The following is a 23,396-nucleotide window of genomic DNA, read 5'->3' on the forward strand; positions in this document are numbered from 1 at the left end:
TTTAGTGTTTATTATCCAGTGGCTTATATAATTTATGTATACTTAGATAGTGTTATTTAATAACGTGCCTTTGTAGAGTCTATTTTAAGTACGTGTTTCGCGTAGTGTGAATGTATTGTGTCGGTGTCTAATACGTCATATCAAGGTTCCGGAGAAATAAAAGTAAGAAAAAGGCTCTTATTTGGTGGAATTATGATGTTGAAAAAAATATTAGTGAAAGTAAATATGTGTTTATTTGTGAGGAATTATGATGTTGAAAAAAATATTAGTGGAAGTAAATGTGTTTTCTCTGTTTGAAATGATTACAAGGAAACTCGCGTTAGAAATGGGTTAAGCATAATGCAAATTTAGTGCTATTGTATATATATTGTGTGAAAGAAAATCTTGAATACCAGGGCTACTAAAAAATTATCCTGGATAATACTGTCATGTCCTGATCATAAACTTTATTGTCAAAAGACTTAAAAGAAAATAGTTGTCAAGGTACAAAAGTGTCTTTGATAGTTCTTTTATTATTTTTCTCAGTTAGAACCATTATGTACACATATGAAAGAATATTTGATAGTTACATCACTAATTATACCATAATGTTAACTATGTATGTATCAGCACATATTTTTGTTTAAAAAATTGGTCGTTTTATTGGTGTTTATCAAAACAAATACATGAGAGGTGATGGTTATACATTTTGTCATTTTCTATTTTTCTAGTTATCTGAATAAAGATTATTTTCAGATTGAAATATTCGTTCTTTGCTTATTTAAATGAATACTGGACCATAACACATTAATGTAAGATTATTTAAACATTTTCTGTCATAATTTAGCGAACTGGCTTCATGGCAGGATTGTATCCTTAGCAAGAATTTACGGCTTCTTATCTAAACCAAAATTGCATTTGTCAGATCGCAGTATTTGTTTTAGAAATATATGAATTTAGAATTAAATTGCGTTGCGAATACTAACCGAAATGGTGCTACGGTTTATTGTACCTTTTTTATATTGTCGAATAGCTTGAAATTAGGAATTCGTAGAACACGGGGATAATTATTGCGGTTAATATGAACTGGATGTAGGAAACAAGGTAAATGTTATCATTAAATTCTGTAATTTTTTAAAGTTTAATTCTAAATGTTGTTTTCGGAACTTAATTAAACTTATGTTTTTGTTATTTTGGACTGAGGTTGTAATATTTCTACTAACTCGCACGGATTTTCTGATCGAGTCGAAAGGTAACGTGAATACAATCTAATGAAAATTATCACACGAGTGTATTATAAAATAGTAGCTTTATCCAAGAACTTGTTACTATAATACCAATGTCTTTCTAATTATTATAAATTTTCTAAAACGGCAGAACAATATACTTTTTCTAAAGAAAACCCATTTAACCAGTTCACAAGAAAAAGCAATATATTTTACTTCCTAAATATTTTTTTGTTAGTCCTTAATAAAAGAGTGGACAGTCCATATACTTTGAATTCATTTCTGAATTATTTCCTTATTACAGTTATCTTTATTTCGTTCGTTTGTTCGTGTCACTTTGTAACGTCAAGCATTTTACTATTTTATAAAATCTGCAATATTACTAAGAATAAAAGGGATTTGTAATGTTAATATCGATAAACAATACTGTAAGTTTTAATTTCACGTTTTGCTTGGTGAATTTCAGAAATATGGATGATAGTAATTTAAAAAAAAATGAAAACTAATTACTCTTCTTTAGTATTTTTGCAACGGAAATAGGAACCAAAATTCTCTAAACCTGGAAACAATATTGATATTTATTTTTTAAATAATTTTGAGTTTCTAGAATGTACTGTTTTTACTAATGTATAAGAATTGCCCGAATGAAACTGCTTCAATTATAGCTCAACACTCATTTACTGTGTGTGTGTATCTGTATGTGCAATACATAATATGCAAAGTACAGTTAACGTTGAACATGATACCTACACAAAATTGCCATTAATATTCAATCCCAGTGCGTAAGAAGTGAATGGATTTTTTCAGTATACAAGCACTAGGGTTACGGAGCTAATTTCTCACAGGTCAACTGTTCATTTTTAGGCGACAGTTTTAAGGGGCCGAAGAGGTGGAAATCACATTGGAAGATGTACTTTTTCTGCACGATGAAATTGGATTAGAGCTCCTTGCTCTCATCAGGAGGAATCTATGATGCACCCCGCCATTCAGCGAAACAACTTTCTTTTACTGAGTAAAGAAGGTCCTAAGCTCTCCGTTAAACCTGCAATCTCCACACCGCGCTCTATCGGCAAAACACACGTCACTAATTAAGATCATTTGTACCCTCTGTGATTGAATACACTGCTGCCAGAGTAGAAATGTCCTTTTCATTTGGGCATGCCTTGTAAGTTTTAATCAGATGGAAATTTGTAAGCCTTAGGTACCAGTTTACTTAATTTTTCAAGTGTTTTATAATTTGGAAAGAGCGTAACGAGATAATTCTATCCATTACATTGTGTTAATTTTTTTCAGTTTTTTCTTTTTGTTATTCTATTTTTTTAAAATCCCATTTCTTTGTTGTATTAGGCCTGTTGAAAGGGATATATTTAACTTAGAATAGTATTTTCCACACAGTTTTTATCATTTGCTATTAAAAGGTTGAGGGGGAATTTTCGGTGAATATTATATTAGAGGGAGTTAGCAACATTGGCTAGAAGCAGAAAAAAGGCAGGAGGCGCTCATATTTTGATGCAAAAATTCGGCGAGGTGCTTCGTTTGGACGTCATTCTCTACAACTAATTAATGGACATAACACTAACTTAAGTAGGGAGTAAAAAAAAAACAATAGACTCCGAGACCCTGTAAGTTTTGATTTTTTGAAAATTACGCCTCCTTTCGCAAACTAATAGAAAGAAAGAAAGACAAATTTCGTTCCCAATGCATGTTTTGTAGGGCAGCCATATTTCTGTGTAACTTGTAAACAATTGGATATGAGACGCTAGTTTCACCAAAACTCCTTCTTCGTTTGGTTTCCAGTAAATGTCATTAAAAGATGTGATTAAAATTTTAATTTAAGAGTCGTTTATTTTGTTATTTTTCTCCCTTATTATTTATTTCGTTATAATTCGTTGATATTCGATGAATTAAAAGTAGTGAAATTGATGATTATTTAAGTGTGCTGAGGCTTAATGAATAAAAAGATGTTTATATTCTGTAAATAGATACTAGAATTGTTTTTTGTATAAAGGAGACGAAGATAAGGTAATTATTTCGTGGTGTCGTTCTTAAAAGTTTCTGATTTTTGCTAGTAATAAGATACTCTTTGTCTCAAAACATATTCTACGTTTTAATAATGGCAACAATTCGGTATGTTAATTGTAAATTTAGATTTGTTGAACTAATGAGATGGCGCAATGGCATATATCGAAAATAGTTAATTCTGGTAGTGTAATTATTAAATTTTAAATATCAGGATAGGTAGTTACAAATGCAAAGTTAGCATTTTTTAAAATTCAAGTTTTGTCTAGTTCGTTACCGATAAAAATATTGAAATTCTGATTAATCGTGGCATAGTATTATTTCGGTGCACGTAGAATTTTTGTCTGTTTACATGTGTACTTCAGAATACGGAATAGGTCAAAAGGGGGAGTTTAAATTATGTGCTTTAATATATTCACTAATTATTTTGAGACACGTGGATTTCTACAGCATTGTTAAAAACAAAATCTTGGGTTATTTATATTTGAGTGTCTTACTCACTACAGCTTATTGCTCAAAATAGTTAATCACACATACGTATTTTTTAAAATTAATTTTTTTTGCACCCAACATCCTTGTCTATTTCTTCTGGCTTTTGTATTATATGTCTGTCAATGTGAAATAATTATTTTCGTGTGTTAACTGCCAATTTTATCAGTGTACTGTTATATGTTCGGGAATCGATTGCCTATCCTTGAGCATAGGGAACCCAATTTAATTAGACTTACCGTCTGATGTCAAAAGCATTTAAAGAATGATAAATGTGTTGTCACTTATGCTGTTCCATGTGATTTATTTTAATTTTGTTTTAGTTTACGTAATTTCGAAGGAAAAAATTTTTCGTTTATTTTAAATATATCTTGGTAGAGTGTATTGCAGAATTGAATACAAGACGATTACGTCTGATTGGACGTTATTGAATATATGTGGCAAAATTCATTCTCGGAAAGGAAATCATCAAAACTTAGCAATTTTTGGTCAAGTTTTCGATTCTTCAACCTTATGTTTCTGAATTCTTACCAAATTTTGACCCAACAACTATGTGTTTACATTTAACTTTAATTTGTCTTTAAGCTATGTAATACTTATTTCGGTTTGATCAGTGATCAGGAATATGCAAAATTTTGGAAATGAAGGAAAGCTGTTACCGCGTTTTCGGCTGTTTGAAGTGTATCCCACTTTTCGTTTACTTTTGTAATCCTTCAGTAATGGTACTGATTTATTGAATTTTCGGAGTAGTAGTTAGAAATTTTGAAACTTCAAAGGACCACTGGCCAATATAATGAGACTAGTTTTTTGTTCTACGTCTAATGATTGGCGTATAATCTTTCCTTTTTAAGGCCTCTGGGGTTAAGTACAATTTCTAGCTTGAATTCAGTTTTTGGAAGTATAATACACACACGATTTTTTTTTTAAATTTTTACCCGGGGATATAATTGTAATGAAATAATGTATCGTAGTTAATTATATAGTGATTAGAAAATGTAGCTCTTTTCTTCGTTGATTGAATAAGTTACGTAGCGACGCGCCAATTGTAAAGAATATTCCATGAATGGCAACTATGAAAATATTATTATGATTAAATGAGTACTCGTAAAAGTTTGTAACGGAACTGAGAAAAGAAAAACAATCCCCGCCGCTGTCTCTATCGTCTTATTCATTGCGTTCGGTTTTAAAGTTTTAATTTTGTGAATGCCCTAACTGTAATCGTAACATTATTGAAGTCAATATGAATTCAGTACCTTAATTGAAATAAGATGTCATTAAAATAAAATCTACGATATTAGGAATATATATGATGATCATGCGTACGTGTTGATTGGACAACTAAGTGGTTCTCAATCTGGCCTGGAGTTCCTCTATCTGTCGTATGAAATTTAAAAATAAAAAAAGAAGTTCCTTTTCTTCAATATGTATAGAAGTATTGGACTTACCTGATAAATGGACATCCACATATACAACGTTGATTATTATTTCTATTCTTTCTTTTGGAATTATCTATATTTCTGGAAAATTTCTGGAATCATCTATATTTCTGGCATTAATCTTTTCGTCACATTTGGTTGGATTATTGGATGAAATATTAGTGACAGTTTAAACAGCATATTGTTATATCCTGATTTTAGTTTTTTTTTATTATTATTATTTTTGAAGGATACCATGGAATTTAGTTGCATTTTGGATAAATTTATAAACTTCCGGCTTACAGTATTTAGAAATTAATATAAAATTTTTTGACTTCCTGTGTATGTCTGTTGCACAAATATTATTAAGTTTATAATTGGTGACTGAATTAATTTATCAAAGTTAACTGTGAGGATTAAATTGATGGTCAAGAATAATTACTAAATTATATATTCTTTTCCTTTCAACGTTATAAATTTAAAATATTTGCTCTTCGGGTAAATGTTGATACAACGATCAACGAGATTCTATGTCTAATTACCGACGAGAATACTAAGTGTTTTGAACCTCGAAGACTGATTTGAAGTATTAAAAATAAAAGAGAAGGAAAAAAGAAAGAAAAATCTATTGAATTATTTTGCAAGAACACAATGTAACTGTGCTGTACATTGACTCCTTTGTGCCAATTATTAGTACTTTCTTACCGGTGAGGGTAGATCATTTCGGGACCAATCTTTGTTTTATTTGCTTAGTTAAAACATTTTTTGTTTGATGAATGTGTGATCTTGCCATTTAAAAATGTTTGATTTTTTCTTTCTAATTTGAAATTCCATAATGGATGGACTTCTTAATTAATATATGCATATATTTATTTATTTATTTATTGCATGATTATTACGTTTATTTCCTTTACTTAACATTAATTAATTTTATTTTATCTTGTTATTATATTTTTGTTGTTTGTTGTTTTGTTATCCCCTTTTGGGAAATAAACCTTTAAAAAAGCTCAGCGGTTTACATATTTATCAATTATTATTTTTCTTAACAGTCTCACCATCTGATTTATAGTATATTTATGTAAAATATATTTTATTGAAGATATTGTTAAGGTGTGATTCTAAGCTAGATATATATAAGTGATATTATTTTATTCGAAAGGGGTTCCGGTCTTGTTGAGGCAGGGATTTGCAGTACTTGGCAAAGGATTTGTTTGATCATTGTAATGAGAATCGGATTAAAATTAATTTTTTATGCTCTTCTTTTTTCATTTTTTATTTAAAAATACTTTATTAACTTTTGCTTATGTTTACTGAGTCATCGTGTCTTTTTTAGACTTAAGGTTCACGGTAGTATAGCTATAAACTATGAGCAAAATAAATGACGCGTCTCTTTATTTTGAGGTTTTTTGAAAATATCTCCGTTTTCTTTATAAGTTGTAAACTTCGGAAGGTCTCCCTAGCAGCATAGGTTAATAACAAACCCGTTTTTAATATTTGTGTTAGATATTAGCTTAAAATAAATAAATTAGAAGCAAAAAACATTAAATCGACCGAAATCACGTGAATTATTAACTCTACTAAAGTGGGAAATTTTCAAGAACGCGAGGGAATTCTGCAGTTCAACTCGAAGCAGTGACACCTATGCCATCGGGAGAAATGTGGATTAAATCTACAAACGAAATATTTCTAATATGTCTTATTACATACATTATCTGCGAACTCCAAATATATGAATGTATACTAAGTATAACGTATAGACAGAGCAAAATGTGGAAATTACCTATGGAAAAAAAAAAACAATTGGTAGCACGATCGTAACGAAAAAACTTCTTTATCGTAGAACAGTTTTAGTTCAGATTAGAAAACAAATAGCTCAGTTAGTTAAAGCAACGAGTCTGTATGCCGCAGATACCTGGTTCGAACCCCAATGAAGTGCAATTGTAATTTTTATTACTAATGTTTTTTTATTTATTTTTTATGTGGGAAAGATCAAATTGTAACATATGTGTAAAACTCATGACGATACCAAAACAAAAAAGAAAAAATGTCGTTGTCGCACTTGCGTTAGTGTCCCTAATTTTCGTTTGCAAAGAGTTTCGTAATTATTTCCCCTATGCTCACTGCTCACTACATGCTCACAGGTGCATAAGAAATGTTTTCCAGTAAATGTTAATTCTAATTTGGAGAATTTTATAAAGTATCACAGTGTTTATCACTAGAAAGTCTTCTTTCTACTTTTTTAGACACTTTGATAACAAATTTCCTTATTAAATGTTTTATTTTCCTTTTATATATTTAATTACGGAAAAGTTTTACATTGTATTTGTTTTAAATTGAAATTGTTTTGAATTTACCGCATGAGGTTAGTAGCCCGAAGAAGGAGAGCTCAAGTAACTGATATTCTAGGTAAAAAGAACCAATTGTAAATTGATGAAGCGTCTTACCTTCAGCACGTAATCTTTACGTTAGAAATTCAGACAGGAAAATCCGATTTTTTTCTCTCCTATGACCACTTATCTTAAAGCTCTACATGTAATCAATCGTGTCACATAATTTCGGCTCTCCAAAGACATTCATATTTAATAATAATACTATTAATAATAATAAAAAAATAATTATTATTATTATTCCTGAATATGCCCCCTTACATAATGTAGTAACCTTAGACATCTTAGTTTAAAATACTTTCTTTAGTATTAAATTTAGCAATCCCCTCCCCCCTAGTACTAGGCTATATTTTACATTTTATCATAGTGTTTTTCATAGTTTAAACCCATTTTTCAAGAATACATTCATTACCTAGGAAAACTTCACAAAGAATATGGCCCGCTATAAACAATACGAATTCCGCCCCCCCCCTCCGCTTGGTCTAGTGGTTAGCACTACTGCCTTCTGTGGTCCTGGGTCCAATTCTCGGAGGGTTACTGTTGAACGATAAACGTGGTTCGGATTCCACTATAATCAGTATCCTCATCTCCTTTCGCCATTGAGGGATAACCGTGGAACGCTAAACTCAAGCAATCAAACAAACAATAATTACTTCCCCTCCACTCTTCCTTCTACATGCTATCTCTCCATTTGTCGATACAGTCCCCTTAGTACTATGAAACACTTCTTCTAGATGAAATGGAAAAAGATTATGTAATTGTCGCTACTTTACAAGAATATATACCAAAAGTAGTCAGTAGAAAACACATTATAAAATTTATTTTCTGAGGCTCGTTTTGGCGCTCCTCTGACTCTGGCGTCCCGGGCATGCGCCCGGGTTGCCCTGCCCTTGAAAGTACGGACGCATAATCAAGGGTTTGCGGTGGAGGGGTTAACCTTCATGTTATGCCACTGGTTTGACGTGTTTGAAATGTTCAGTAACTGATCGGTTAGTGAAATAAATTCGACGGTTACTGATATTTAAAGTTTAGCTAAGACAAAGTTACCTAACGAAATACATTTGATATCGCGATGTCACAATTTGATGTTTCCTCACATAAAAAAGAAAAACAATAGTAATAAAAACCTTACTCGTATTAGGCTCGAACTAACACAAACTCGAACTAACTAACTAATTCGTACAGACTAGTTGCTCTATCCAACTGAGTTTCAATTTCTTACGCGAAAGAAGTGTGTTATATTACATGTTTTTCATTATGATCGTGCTGTTAATTTATTCTTTCCATAGGTAATTTCCACTATTTGCTTTATCTATATAAATAAATGTTTAGATTCACATATTAAGAGTCTTTGGGTAATGTGTGTAATAATTTCGCGACAAATATTCTTTTTTAAATGTATTGTATGCTATGATTTGCCCTGATTGTCTGTTCCTATGGTGGTTGGAAAACACACATCAGAACTGTTCGAAGTAATACGAACACGGCTTAAGCACAGGGACTGAACTGATTTATCACTCGATTGATCTTGAGGGCAAATCACCAAAGGATAGCTTAAACGAAATTTAAGCATGCATTTCTGTGGAATTCTGTTCAGTATCACGTTTCTCTGTCAATCACGTTTGTTTTTAGGAGTAATATTTTACAAACCTAATCTTTCGATAGAGCACAATGGCAGAGAACCAAAGAGAAGGAATTCTAGCCCTTGTTAATGTGGGGTACCACCATGTGTAATAAAAATGTCACCTCTCCCTGAAGTGATACTTTATCGAAAATAACTCGTTTTTGTTTATATATCCGAAGTTTCTGAGGGTTTTAAAATGAGGAAACGTTACTGACAAACTAGAACGCATTTAGGGGTGAGTTCAGGGGGTCCGGACCCCCTCTGAAATTCCAACTTTTATGTAAATTTAACCTAATTTTGGGGGTTATTTTTAAAAATTTTATTATAATTTATCCTAATATTGAAGTCAGACCGCCCAAATAGCTTTCGATTGCTCCCGAAATAAATTCCTGCGTACGTGTCTGCTGACAAATATATTTTCAATATATTCGTTAAATAATAAAAAAAACTAAATTAGGAGCAAAAATGATCAACACGAGCTAACTTTCGTCCACTGCAATATTGTTAGAACAGATATTAATAGCAAAAACTGCTAGTCAATGCTGAACCTTGGAACTTCATCCCGAAAAGCAGCATATTTTCGAAATACACTCAGCCCTAGCCAGAAAGCATTGTAAGCGAGTTACGTTTCGCAATATCGCACGGAAACAAATGAATGCTGGATTGTATTCTAACCCGTTTTTACTACTATTACTACTACTACTTTTGCTATAGTACATGGGCAAACTTATTTTAATCAACGAAGTTTAATGAAAATTAAAAAAATAATCATTAAATCACTTTTCGAATATTATTTTTAATCTTTTTTAACGAAAGAAGTGTTATAAATTATTCAAAAATAATAAAAATAACTCTCCTCAGGCAGGGTTTGAACCCACGGTAAAACCAATTTTCCTTTGTAGCATGTTGCGTTAGCTCACTCGGCTACGAAAGCCGAAAGCATAAAGCGTTTTCTTTGTGCCATATTTATGTCATGACTCGTGATGTCACCAACAGGATCACGATATAGACGTCATTATTTTTTCTACATTGCAGAGCCCCCCGAGATATGATCATTGTCTACTTAGGCTGAAATTGTCATTTGGAGCAAACACTTTAATATGAAGCCAGAAATTCTTTTAAAATAAACGAAAATTTGAAAGTATTAAGAATTTTAATATTTTTGCCTTTTCCCATAAGGGGGTAGTAACCTCTACATCGAAGAGCCCCCATAGATTTGATCATTGACAACTCGGACTGAAATTCTCATTTGGAACCAAAACTTTAATATGAAGTCAAAAATTGAACTTTTACATCAATTTTAATTTACTGGGTTCCGTTTCACCCTACTATTATGTTTGTTTAGTTAATTGGTAATATGTGACAGCTTCCCATCATCAAAAGAATCTTTCACTTCTTCGCCCCCGTCCCCACTAGAATCAATATACACTTTTCTTTTTGTCACCCTTGGTAGTGTAGGAGCTCCCTCGAGCAAATAAACAAGCGGTAATATTACAATCAAGGGGTGCTATATATTAGGTATTTCCTTAGTTACCTACCCCTGACCGCACAGGGCCATTTTCGGTAGAAAAAAAATTCTACGTGAAATTCCAATCATGAAGGGGGAGAGGAAACTATAAATATATTTTTTATTCATTTTGTCTACCCTGCTTATCAGAAAAGTTTCTGTTGGGTGGGTACTGAAATGAGAGGGGCAAAATAAAACCTCGTGTCGCCTCCCACATGGTTGCTCAAATTATTACTAAAGAAAACATTTTAAAATAAGATGTCTAAAGTTACTACATTATGTAAGGGGGCATATTCAAGAATGTTTTTTAGCAATAAATATTTTTCTACGGTGAAACCTAGAATATGATCTGTCCGAATAGACGTAAGACTTCAAATCTTCTTAACTACTCTACAGTATTTGGAACCGGAAATACCTATACAGTAATTTAAAATAAAGTATTTAAAATTATGTCTTTTATATTCGCACCTGCGTTTGCTTAATGTACTGAAAACAAAATCTTGTTTGCTCTTATGTAGAAAAAGTTTTTAAAAATTGGTTCGTAAAAGACTCCTAGGGTTAGAAATTACGTGTTTCTTTTATCCAAACGAGCAAAATTATTATTTACATAACAGATAGTAGATTTCGGATTACTAACGTTCATCAAAATTACTTCATTAGTAACAAAATAAGTAAGTCCAGGTGTAGTATGATAAAATTTCCACTTGAATTACCCGGCATTATTGTTGACGTTGTCTTTCTTAATCGACAGTTTGAAATAAAAAAAAAAATATTTTCACAACTGATTGTAATTTTGAGAAACTTGTGGTTAAGAAAGTGGATAGTTTTGAAGGGCTACAGCCCGTTATTTCAAACCAGAATTACAAGGTAACATTTGTAGTAAAATGTTAAGACATATTGTGCGCAACTGCTTTATCTTCTATATGAAAAAGACTGAGTTCCTTTATACTACTTCTCTGTTTTCTCTTCGCTAAACTTGAAAGAATGGCGACATTCACATGCATGAGCAAGGTGTTCCATTACATAAGCATTCTGCCACAATTAGTCTAAGCATGTCATCATTCACCTGTATGAATAAGCACGCGAACTATTTAATTTCTTCTTTAACCAATCGCCTTCTAAGAATAAGCACAGTGACGTGTCTTTTCCGAATAATAGCCTTGCACCAATAACTATGATGATGTAAAATTTTAACTGTATGGGTAAGAACGCAAACTATCAAATTACTTTTGTAATTGAAAGGCTTGCCACAAACAGGGCATAGATTTGGATTTCATCTATATCAATGAACATCTGGATCTTTAAGCAAGTTTTGGATGAAATTCTTTTCCTGCTTACAGTGCAACTAATCGACATTCAATTGTATAAGTATTTATAACACGTTGTAGAGTGAAAAACTTACTGCACCAAATGCCTTTGCTTTTTCACATCCATTAGTACGTATTCGCACTAGTGATGGGTAAATTCCCGGGAAGATATTTTTCGGGAATATTCCCTGGGAATATTCCCGGGAAGATTCCCAAAATGGGAATTTATCCGGGAATTTATGTACAAACAGAGAGAAAATTGCATTCTATTACTATATTGTGATTTCAAAGTGGAATTAATTTTTATATCAAAGCATATTACTACTGTTGTCCACAGAGGATTCTTTCAAATGTATATTCTGAACGGTACTATGTTACTTTATTAACCCTTTATTATATTTAGAGAGTACGCATAAATGTATATTTATTTACAACATGTTATATCAATTAAATATGTGTGAGAAAGTTATAAAGTAACAGTTTAAATTTATATGTAAGTGGATTTGCTCAACTTGACTCTATTACTGATATTATAAACATATTAAATTTATAAATGTTCTAAACGAATTAGATTGGGTACATGCTAGAAGATACATGTCTCACCAATTTAACAACATTTGCGCGTACATATTTATAGTCTATAAGAAAAAGTTATATGATTGGTTAGTAACGAATCCATTTTACTCGATTCAAGAGTTTAGTGAATGTCAAGACATTGTGTCCTAATTTGCAGTGGCACTTTATTTCAAATATTATTAGGTTGTTCATTATAAAATTAACCAATAACTGATTGTCTGTATGCAATGATTTATATATATAATATATATATATATATATATATATATATATATATATATCTGTATCTATATGTAGGTATATCTCATTCGGACGTTGTCTATTGCTTGTAAAGCTCAATGACAATAAAATATTCTATTCTATGTTTACAAAATTTGCAAGGTACTTACTTATCTTTATATTTTAGCACGTAACATTGCCATACAGGGCCTTTCATTCTACCTATGTCGAAATTCTATACGTTAATTCACATGTAAAAGAAGTCCGAGTACCTCTTAAGAAATTCGAGTCAGAGAGATGAGACAGACCGACGTCTATTACTAATGGTGGTTCAGGGTTTATTAATAGCACTTCATCTCTATTTCTACATAATTCTGAATTACTTTACAAAATGGTTCCTTTTCATCATTTGTAAATTAGTACTTTGCTAATTTTGGCTGTTCTTTAGCATTGGGGGCCAGCTTTTGCACCTACTTTTTAACGATATTCAACTCCGATTCGGTTGTTTTATTTTTTCATACGTTAAATTACGTTACCAATATTAAATTGAGACAGCATTGCAGAGCGAGCGTTAGCTAATGTAGGCGGGTTAGAGCCTTCCATGGCACGTTGTTTTATATCCAAATTCTTTAAAACCTAGAAGTAAATCATAATATATATTAAAATAAAGTAATTAGTCATATGGTTTCTATAATTTCGAAGATAAAGTAAAGAAATGGAAATAAATTCCTTCCCGGGAATTTATATGCCAGGGAAAAAACCTGGGAATTATCCCATTTTTAAATTCCTTCCCACCGGGAATATTCCCACTGCCCATCACTAATTCGCACCCCTTAATCACCTTTCTGAATTGAGGCCTTGTGCCATTATGTGTTGCAATATGGCTTTGAATCCTTTGAGTAAGCCTGTGAGTCTTCAAACGAGTTTTCGTTGAAATCCCCTTGCCACGTTACGTAGAAGTAGATGGACCTACACCTGTATGAATAATGATATGATCTTTCAAATCATATTTTGTAGTAAACGCTTTTCACAATGAAGGCAAGCATGTGGCTTTGCGCCTGTATGAGTAAACAAGTTACATTTCAAAGTACCTTACATCCTAAAAACCTTTCGACGATAGGTTCAAGTATGCCATCAAAACCCTGTATAAGTAAGCAAGTGACATTTCAAAGTACCTTTTTGATTATTACGTTTTGCACACTAGGTGCACGTGCGCCTTATTTTCCCGCTATGAGTAAGCAAGTGACGTTCGAAAGTACCTTACCTATTAAAAGCGTTTCCAAAATAGGTGCAGGTACGCGATCTTTTCCCTGTATGAATAGACATATGAGTCTTTAAATCGTATATTCTAAGAAATGCAATGCCACACTGAGAACAAGCATGTGTTTTACACGCGTGTATGTGTAATAATGTGTTTCTTTAAATCATACTTTGTATAACACAGTTTGCCACAGACAGTGCAAGCATGCGGGTTCTCACCTGTATGACTAAGCGACTGACATTTCAAACTGCTTTTGGTACTGAAATCCTTTCCACAATAATTGGAGGTATGTGGTCTTTCCCCTGTATGAGTTCGTAAGTGACATCTTAAAGTGCCTTTGTGACTAAAAGCCTTTCCACTATAAGTGCAGGTGTGCGCTTTTTCCCGTTTATGAGTATGCAAGTGGTATCTCAATCCATTTTTCGTACTAAAAGCCTTTCCACAATAGGTGCATCTAAGTGGGCTTTCCCCTGTATGAGTAATCAAGTGACATTTTAAAGAACCTTTCTGACCAAAAGCCTTTCTACAATAAGTGCAGGTGTGGGGTTTTTCCACTGTATGAGTAAGCAAGTGAGATTTCAAATTACCCTTCAGACTAAAACCCTTTCCACAATAGGTGCACGTATGCGGTCTTCCCCCTGTATGAGTAAGCAAGTGACATTTCAAACTATCTTTCCGACTAAAAGCCTTTCCAAAATAGGTGCAGGTATGCCGACTTTTCCCTGTATGAGTGAACAAGTGACGTTCCAATTTACTTTTCGTACTAAAAGCCTTTGCACAATAGGTGCATCTATGTGGGCTTTCCCCTGTATGAGTAGTCAAGTGACATTTTAAATTACTTTTCTGACCAAAAGCCTTTCCACAATAAGTGCAGGTGTGCGGTTTTTCCCCTGTATGAGTAAGCAAGTGAGATTTCAAATTACCCTTCAGACTAAAACCCTTTCCACAATAGGTGCACGTATGCGGTCTTTCCCCTGTATGAGTAAGTAAGTGATATTTCAAAGTCCCTTTTTGACTAAAGGCCTTTCCACAATAGGTACACGTATGCGATCTTTCCCCTGTATGAGTAAGCAAGTGACATTTCAAATTATCTTTCCGACTAAAAGCCTTTCCACAATAGGTGCAGGTATGGCGACTTTTCCCTGTATGAGTAAGCAAGTGACATTTCAAACTATCTTTCCGACTTAAAGCCTTTCCACAATAGGTGCAGGTATGCCGACTTTTCCCTGTATGAGTGAACAAGTGACGTTCGAATTTACTTTTCGTACTAAAGGCCTTTCCACAATAGGTGCAGGTATGCGATCTTTCCCCTGTATGAGTTAGTAAGTGACATTTCAAAGTCCCTTTTTGACTAAAACCCCTTCCACAATAGGTGCAAGTATGCGCTCTATTTTCAGTATGCATAAACATGTGGGTCTTCAAATTTGTTTTAGAGGTAAACGTTTTGGAACACTGTGGGCACGTAGTTGGACTTGTACCTTTATGTGTAACACTGTGAGTGTTTAACACACGTTTTGTAGTACACGTCTCTCCACATATAATAGAAGTTTCGGTTGTTTCGACTGTATGTGTTCCAGTATCGTTTAAAAAAATAGATTCTAATGTGTGGTCTGTCCCATCAATAGGATATCCGCGTAAGGAACATCTGGTATCATTTGGAACCTGAATTAGTGAAGCTGATTTTTGGTTGTCGATTTCCACACTCGTATGCTTCACAGAAGTATGTAATGTCAATTCGAAATTTTGGTCAGGTGTTTGTGTATTTTTGTACCCACTCCAAGCCGCGCTATGCGATCTGAAAAATGTAAAATATACTTTTACGTGTGACAGAAAAATCAATTACTGAATAGGAGACACCGACTGGATACTATTCTTCGTAACAAAAGAAGAAAAAAATTGTTACAACAATGGTAAAAAAAAGACTCATTCCTGGTTAATAAATTAGTTGAGTAATTTAATAATTACACGGTGATGTCGAAATAATATACTGTGCTTTAATTACTAAGGTGATCAGTGGAAATTAACTATGAAAGGAAACAAAACTATCACTGTGAGATTATTACTTGGGATACGTGTGGTAAAAGTACCTTTTTGCTTTATCAACATGTCACTCTTACGTTAAAGCATCTGAATTTCAGTAATGACAGAATAAATGCACATGACGATTTTCATTCTATTATTACCCTATTTCTGATGTAATCAAATGGCGTGAGAGTTTTCTTTCCTTGAGCGATTACAATTTGCAACATAAACCTTTCTAGCAGCAGATTGCCTTTGGTTTCAAAACTTTTTGAACTAATAATGTGGAAAATACTTAACCATACCACTGCTTACAAGGCTAAAATGTGCAAGTACGATAGTACCCATCAGATAACAGGCTTCATTAAGGAGATGCTGATGTTAATTTTTAACGACGACGCTATTTTTGAAAGCATACACATGGGCAAATATTACGCGAACGAAGATATTCATCCTCGTAATGAAACCACCACGAGTAATCATCCATCTATTTTTGAGAAAATTGATAGAGATGTTGCCCGTAGTTTCTCTTCAGAATATGGTGGAGCCTGTCCAAGACAGCTAATCACTGGATTTTGTGCTGTTTTCAGTGATCACCTTCACGTTCTTTGCCGCGTTCTGATCAATTTTGTCGGGAGATTTTATGTCCCAATTATTAACCACTTTTGATTTCCAAATGAGAGAGCAAAATTGCAATAAATCTTAGAAGGTGTAAAGATAGAAATTCCTGTTACTTCCCAAAGAGTCTGACAATTGCAACTGACACTTGACGAACGCATCGTGAATTGACCAGTGCTGAAGTGTCATGTCCACTTTTAAAAAATTAACAGAGGTCCTGCTGAATAACTGATCCGTAAGAAGCCTATAATTGTAACAAACACAACTATATTATTTTTGAATTAACGATGCTCTTTGATGAGTGTGTCCATTTTCGATCCATTACTGTGCCTAGTTTGACGTGAATCATGGAGTATTAAATATATTGCAGAACTTCTCTCGTGAAAATATGCTTGGACTGCTGCAACTCTTTAATACTACATTGGCAAAAACTTTTCAACCTTAATGAATTTAGGATCGGATCGTTCCGATCCAAAAGCCAAAAGTCGTACTACAACCCACATATCCATTGAGGCAAGAATTGTGTGTAAGCAATTTCAAATGAATGAAATCTTATCTTTTGCGTCCCACTGTTATGCCAGCTACGCTAAAGGAGATGCTAATTATGACAAATGGATGATATATTGGAATGAAGGAAATAAGAGGAAAAGACGAACCCCGATAAAACCCACGAACATGGTGTTTGTCCACCTCGAAATCCACTTGGCAAGAGCTGGGATCGAACTCGGGACCCAATGCACCAGAGGTGAATGCTGTACTACTGAGCCACCGCGGCCCCCTCTAAGCAAATTGAGGGCTAATGAACTAGCGCAATATGTGTTACTATTATAGCTCTCTCTGCGAAGGTTTTAGTGTCATTTAGCTCTCTCCGATCTACTACTGACAATTTCATTCACCTCAAAGGTAGTTTTCATAAAGGCCTTCTTTCGCTTAACTTGAGAAAGAAGTATGATGCACCAAAGACTGGACACATAGCGCAGAAATCAATTTAGTTCAGACTGCAATGCGATAGCATTCCTTTATAAGAATTCCTTCAAACAACAGGGTTTTTCTTTAAGGCATCGACCTCCGTATTACAATATTTGTATTAACTCTCAAAACAACTTCTAACAGTTTCAGATATCTTCGCTAATCGCAGGACAGCTTGAGCTTACATAATTTTGCTTGCTGATCGTATCTTGCATGTCTTTTTTAAATAAATACTCTTTCCTTCTTCAAAATGTTTCCCTGTTGGACCAGACAATTATTCTGATAACACTAGCAACTTGTATGCTAATATGGCCCGAATTCAGGGTATATTAATTCATCATGACTTATGGTACACACTTAATAAGCCCTTCGACATAAATGTGCGTGTAGTAATATCATATCATCATGGAAGAGTTCAAGGTGTAATATTTTTCACTCGATGCAAAAATTCGGTTCTATTGCTTAATCATTTGAACTTTCATTTCAGATGGAACACTTGAAAGAACTTATCAGAATTTCAAAAGCTGCTGAGATACTTCGTACCATTTCTGGTCCTATGATTTCTGTTTAAGTATAAAAAAAAGAGCATGATGTTATTATTTACTTTACAAACTTTTCATAAATTACAGTTTACTATGTCCATTATGTCTCTATCCCTGACGCTGCACTCTGCACACTAGCCATTTTTGACAGGCTTCATGGCTATATGTCATGCTCTTAAACTATACGTCAGATGTCGGCATTCCGTTATGACAGCCTCAATGCAGGTAAATTTTCGTAGCCGTCTGCATGCTTGACATATGTTTGAACTTGTCAAATATGAACGTTGAAGCCACAGAAATAGTTCTCAATCACCATCATACACAATCCAGCAATAAAATAACAAGGAATGTATTGAAATATTAAGAAAATTATTCTAACTTTATTCTGTTGTATACGAGCGGCACCGGGAAGAAGAATTTTGTTGGCTATTCTTTCGGCATACGAAATTTGGCATGTACCTATGAGTTCGGTATTTCCTAGCGAAATAACCGAAAATAACTTTGCTCACGAAAACTCGCTTCAGCTAACACCATGTCATGTGCTTATCAGAATTAACCCGTAGAGCGTTAATAAAAGTGTGGAAATGTTTTAGGAATATACATTCTCCTACATATCATTTTGTTTAAATGAAATCAGATACAGCAATATAACTATGCTTTTGTTGGCTTCTGGTTGCTGGGGGTTAAGAATGGTGCATAGAGACATGTTGCACTAGTACAGCCCCTTCCCCACATCTCGGTATTTATTTTTATTGGGTGTCGTCTCCTGACAATCTGTATGGTACCAGGTAAATAAAAATAAATTCATCTTTGTTAAACATATTAACATAATTGACAATCACCCTTCTATACTAATTTAAAAGTTCTGACACCGGCGCATCAAACATTTCTCTCTCGCATCAAAATTTTGTAAGGTAGTCAAGCAATTACTTTTCAACTATGTATCATATACATACATATACACACACACACACATATATAAATATATTTGAATATACGAAGAATTTTTTGGGGATATTGATACACTAGAAACAATTCACGACCATCTAATACTATTATACATATCTTAATAAACCTTTTCAATGTTCATATTTCATAATTTGTTCTTCCGATTAAAATACATCCGGTTTTATGAAGTGTATTTTAAAGAATTCCCTTTACACGCTTCATTCGTATTGCTAATTAATTAGTTATATTCTTATGTTTTTTCTTTGATTGTCTTAGTTTATCAAGATCATTCTACGTGTTTTATGCAAACGTTATTTTGTATTTTATTGTGAACTTATTTTGCATTAATGCGTTTTAGAAAACTTGTTTTGATATATTAGAATTGTTAGCGATTGCTGACCAAGCCAATTAGTAACGTAGAGTCAAGAAGTTGAAGCTTCCCTTAAACGCCAATCAATCAACCAATTCAAAAATAGAATTATTCAAGCAAACAATCCATACATGAAAAGATAATAGACACTACAGTAGTATGACACGTTTTACCTACAGTTGAACATATCATATACTGTTTCCAATTGAAGGTGATACCGAAAATGTATGATTGTTAACCCTTCCGGACTCAGGTGGCGAGAGACACACACAGGTGTGTCACTTCTATAATCGCTCATGTGTTGACACTAATTAATATATCGGGATAATTTTTTTCCAATTATGGTTGGACAGTTTACCATATAATTTTTCTTTTTTTCTGAGTGTCGAAGTTCCTTCTAAAATTTCAGCTCAAATTCATAAATTCGTGAATTTTCGAATTTTCTTTTACCTTTGCTCTACATAAAGCACCATAGAAACTTTCAATAGGAAAATTAGGGAAAACAGACTGGAGGTTTACAGTACACCCTGTTCTCTAAGTGAAAAGATAATTATTCTTTTTTGCTAGAATGAGAATTTTTTAATGTCTTGCTTAGTTTATTAGTCATAGTCATGATACTTCTAGGATATACTAGTGGTATACCAAAGTTTATTTTAAGATACTACACACACGTCTGGTAACAGTGTTTTTAATCACAAAATTATTTGATTTTAGGAGTAAAAATCGAATAATATCCCACTTTTCCTTCTACAATTTCCTTCTTGTTAGCGACACTTGAACAAGCGTACCAGTATCTGAAAGCCTCGTTTCTGGTAAACACAAGGCAGCATACAATGTTTCAAGAGGACAATTAGGGAAGCTGCAGCACAAGTATAACTCTTGGTTTTTGCTTCTGAGACGGAAAATAATCTGTCTACAATGAGAGAGAGACTTTTCTTCCTTTTTTTATAAGGCAGCCAGCGACTTCAGACTTTCCTTGTATCTTGTCAACATACAAAAGAATTTTTTGGTGACTTCCACCATATGGGAACATGGTGGTAGTTACAAAAAACTCTTGAAATTTGTTAGGGAATTTTTTTGTAAATTTTCACTCTTATATTTCTCTCCCACTGGCTTCACCGCAATGTAAATTATACCAAAAAATAGCCACATTCCCCTTCTAAACCACATTAATTGGGTAAATAGTTTTTGAGCAATAAGTCACTAACTGAAAATGTAGGAAAACGCCGAAAATGGTCTGGGTTCGAAAGGGTTAACTTAATTACACCAGTGCACAGGGGGAAAGGAACTTCGAAAACTTGGCGAAAAGAGGAAGTCGTGTTTTAATTTTGATGGAACTTGGTATGCATAAGTATCGGAGGTTGCTCAGTACGAATTTGATACTAAAAGGGAAAATGGTGGACAAAGATTCAAATATATATACATGTTTGTGTGTGTGTGTAATAAGAGTATAGATATTTAAGAACAATCGGATGTGAAACTAGCAACAAGTGAAATCATACTTGCTATACACTATTATGCTTCGAAACAACACAAACTATTGCAGCCACTTTTTTCTACGACCTATATCACTTGACAGTTTGTGTTTTCTGTGCTGATTGTCATCGTATTTCGGGTTACTCATCTGTTTCCCAGTTTGATTCTTTTTAGAATATGTTGTCTCATTTCCAGTGCTCCATGTTTTACATTCTCATTCCACATCATAGAATTCACATTGCTCATCACTGTATTAACCTCAAGGTTGAATGAAAAGGAAAGTGGAAAAATAGATACATTCGTACTTATATGGCTATTTTTTCTCAATCAAACTCAATCTTTGTTGCACGCACGTGTGGCTTCAGGAGAGAAAGGACTGCCCGACGGTGCTTTCTTCTGGTTCGTTGAGACATGGCCTGCCGTAAGGTGAAAGTTAGGGGATCAGGTGTCACAAACAGTCGGAACATTTTTTTAATACCTTTTCTTTGGAGCACTTACGTGCGTAATGCTCTTGGTACTGTTTAATGTGCTCTCGGTACTGTTGATGTACTACCGGGCCTCTGAACTGATTATGACATGTAGAATAATGGGTAATTTGCAATATACAATTCCGGGATACCACTTGCAGAGTTTTAAATGTGTTTCCCCTCGATATCCAGTCCTGAAGTTAAAGCTTGTAGTAACACAGAAGACTTTTCGATGAATTTCTTGAGGAGTCCTTTTATCGTAGCTACATTTTTCCGCATTGTGAAAAAACCTTCCAGCCATGTTGCGTTCTTTACATCTGCCACTGCCGCCCAGCTTTGGCTAATCAAGTATGAGACCTAACTTAAGCTTTCAATTTCTTTTATATGTCTGACTTCCTTTCCTTTGCCCTTTTCTGATCTTCTTTCCCAACTTGCCATTTCTTTATATTTAGTCTTCAGGCTACATGAAGAAGCCACCCCAGGAACGTAATAAATACATATAAAAAAAGACTAAATCTGAAGGAGTCGGGATTTTTAGGCTTGCTGATGGAGGTCTTCTAACTGTTCATATCTTTAGGTTTTGTGACGCATAAATAACAAGTTTGTGTAGACTTTTACGTGGTCATACTGTTGCTGATTGGCCGCCTAGCGTCGTCAAATGGATCCTGTGTTGGACTTGAAACGCCATATATTCAACGTCAGACTCTTACCTGAATCGTACGACGTTGCAGTGTGTCTTTCAGATTGTGTCCAGGACTTACTAATCTTGTTCGCTGCAGTTGAACTTGCTAGATTTCTTGTGATACTTTTGACTTGTCAAGTTATCTTTGTTCTCTGCACTTTATCGCGGCTGCATAAACAAGAGTGTTTTCACACTTGGCTGACTGAATTGCCTGTCTTTCTTCTCTTTAATCTTTCACCTCTTTCTACTAAGTCTGCTTTGGGTGTTTGACTTTTTCCTAGGTGGATGGCTATGGTTCACTGTCACCCAGATTAATATCAATCCTCACTCATTTCGCATAATTTCTCTCTACCTTATCGTACTCGAGATTGCATTTTTCGAGGTTATGGAACATCGGATAAGAAAAGGTGACTACTGCTGTTTGGTCATCATTACATAGCATCTCTCTAACTAATATTTAATCTTCCACGAAGCTCAGAAGCTGCTGCTTCTTGGCTTCTCTGTTCTCTTCTACATTCCTCAGAAAGTCAAATAGCTTTTTATTAGTAATTTTTTGTGGTGTTGGTTTGAAAAGACATCAAACTAGGTATTCATATGGTGTATTTTGGTTACAAAATTTCACACACCATCCACAGAAAATATGCGCTTACAATCTAAACGGGCAAAAATGGTTCATTGCTTCAAAAACATAAATAATTCACGTATCGCACTGCGAAAATCCCCACCTTCTATCCGCTTTTCCCGGATTGAAAACCTACGAAACCATAAAAAATGTATTTTTCTTCGTGACTGACAACCTACTTCTCCATAAGCATCCATATAATCGATAAATTACATATAATGTCAAAACTTGATATGTATCATTGAATTAAAATATACACACACAGATAAATAATAGTTACTCATCGGTAGATTCGATGCTAATGTTCGTAAAAATATCGCGAAATTAACCTTTTGTACCATAGAAAATACATAGAACGTTTACAAAGTTTTGCTTTTGCTTTCACTCTTAATCAAAGTAATGAGCATGTCAGTAACACTGACAGCTATATACGATTGAGAACTTCCTGGATGATATGCGTTAGGTGATAGAACCTTTGACGAACTTTCATTTTTTAGGTTTTCATCATGTTTTCGGGGTACTTGGCCTACTTTGCAGTGCCAGCGGAACTTCAATGTGAAAAACATGCATATTAGACCTTTCTTTCGGATAAACCTTATATATAAATCAGTCTGGAAAAATAAAAATTTATTAAATTTTATATTGAAGAAATAAATGTTAATACTTTACAAAGA

At 33.8% G+C, this 23,396-nt stretch overlaps 1 protein-coding gene and 1 long non-coding RNA gene across 4 annotated transcripts in view; one reads left to right on the top strand and one right to left on the bottom strand.

Annotated features, from left to right (window-relative positions):
- The window catches only part of LOC145675745 (uncharacterized), a 164,359-nt gene that overhangs the window by 105,967 nt on the left and 34,996 nt on the right, over nucleotides 1–23,396 (top strand). The window lies entirely within an intron of this gene.
- Nucleotides 1–23,396, bottom strand: part of LOC145675738 (uncharacterized) — a 74,958-nt gene that overhangs the window by 29,413 nt on the left and 22,149 nt on the right. For 2 of the 3 annotated variants that reach the window (XM_081746369.1, XM_081746370.1), the window contains one exon: nucleotides 11,161–15,804. The exons of the other annotated variant lie outside the window; for it this stretch is intronic. In XM_081746369.1, the coding sequence (XP_081602495.1) occupies nucleotides 14,136–15,804 (1,669 nt within the window). In that variant the 3' untranslated portion in view covers nucleotides 11,161–14,135. Of the gene's footprint in view, nucleotides 1–11,160; nucleotides 15,805–23,396 lie in introns of those variants that run through there. 3 annotated transcript variants of the gene reach the window in all.

The sequence above is a fragment of the Thermobia domestica genome, chromosome 18 (genome assembly GCF_964235325.1).
Source record: "Thermobia domestica chromosome 18, izTheDome1.hap1.1, whole genome shotgun sequence".
In the NCBI taxonomy this organism is placed as follows: domain Eukaryota; kingdom Metazoa; phylum Arthropoda; class Insecta; order Zygentoma; family Lepismatidae; genus Thermobia; species Thermobia domestica.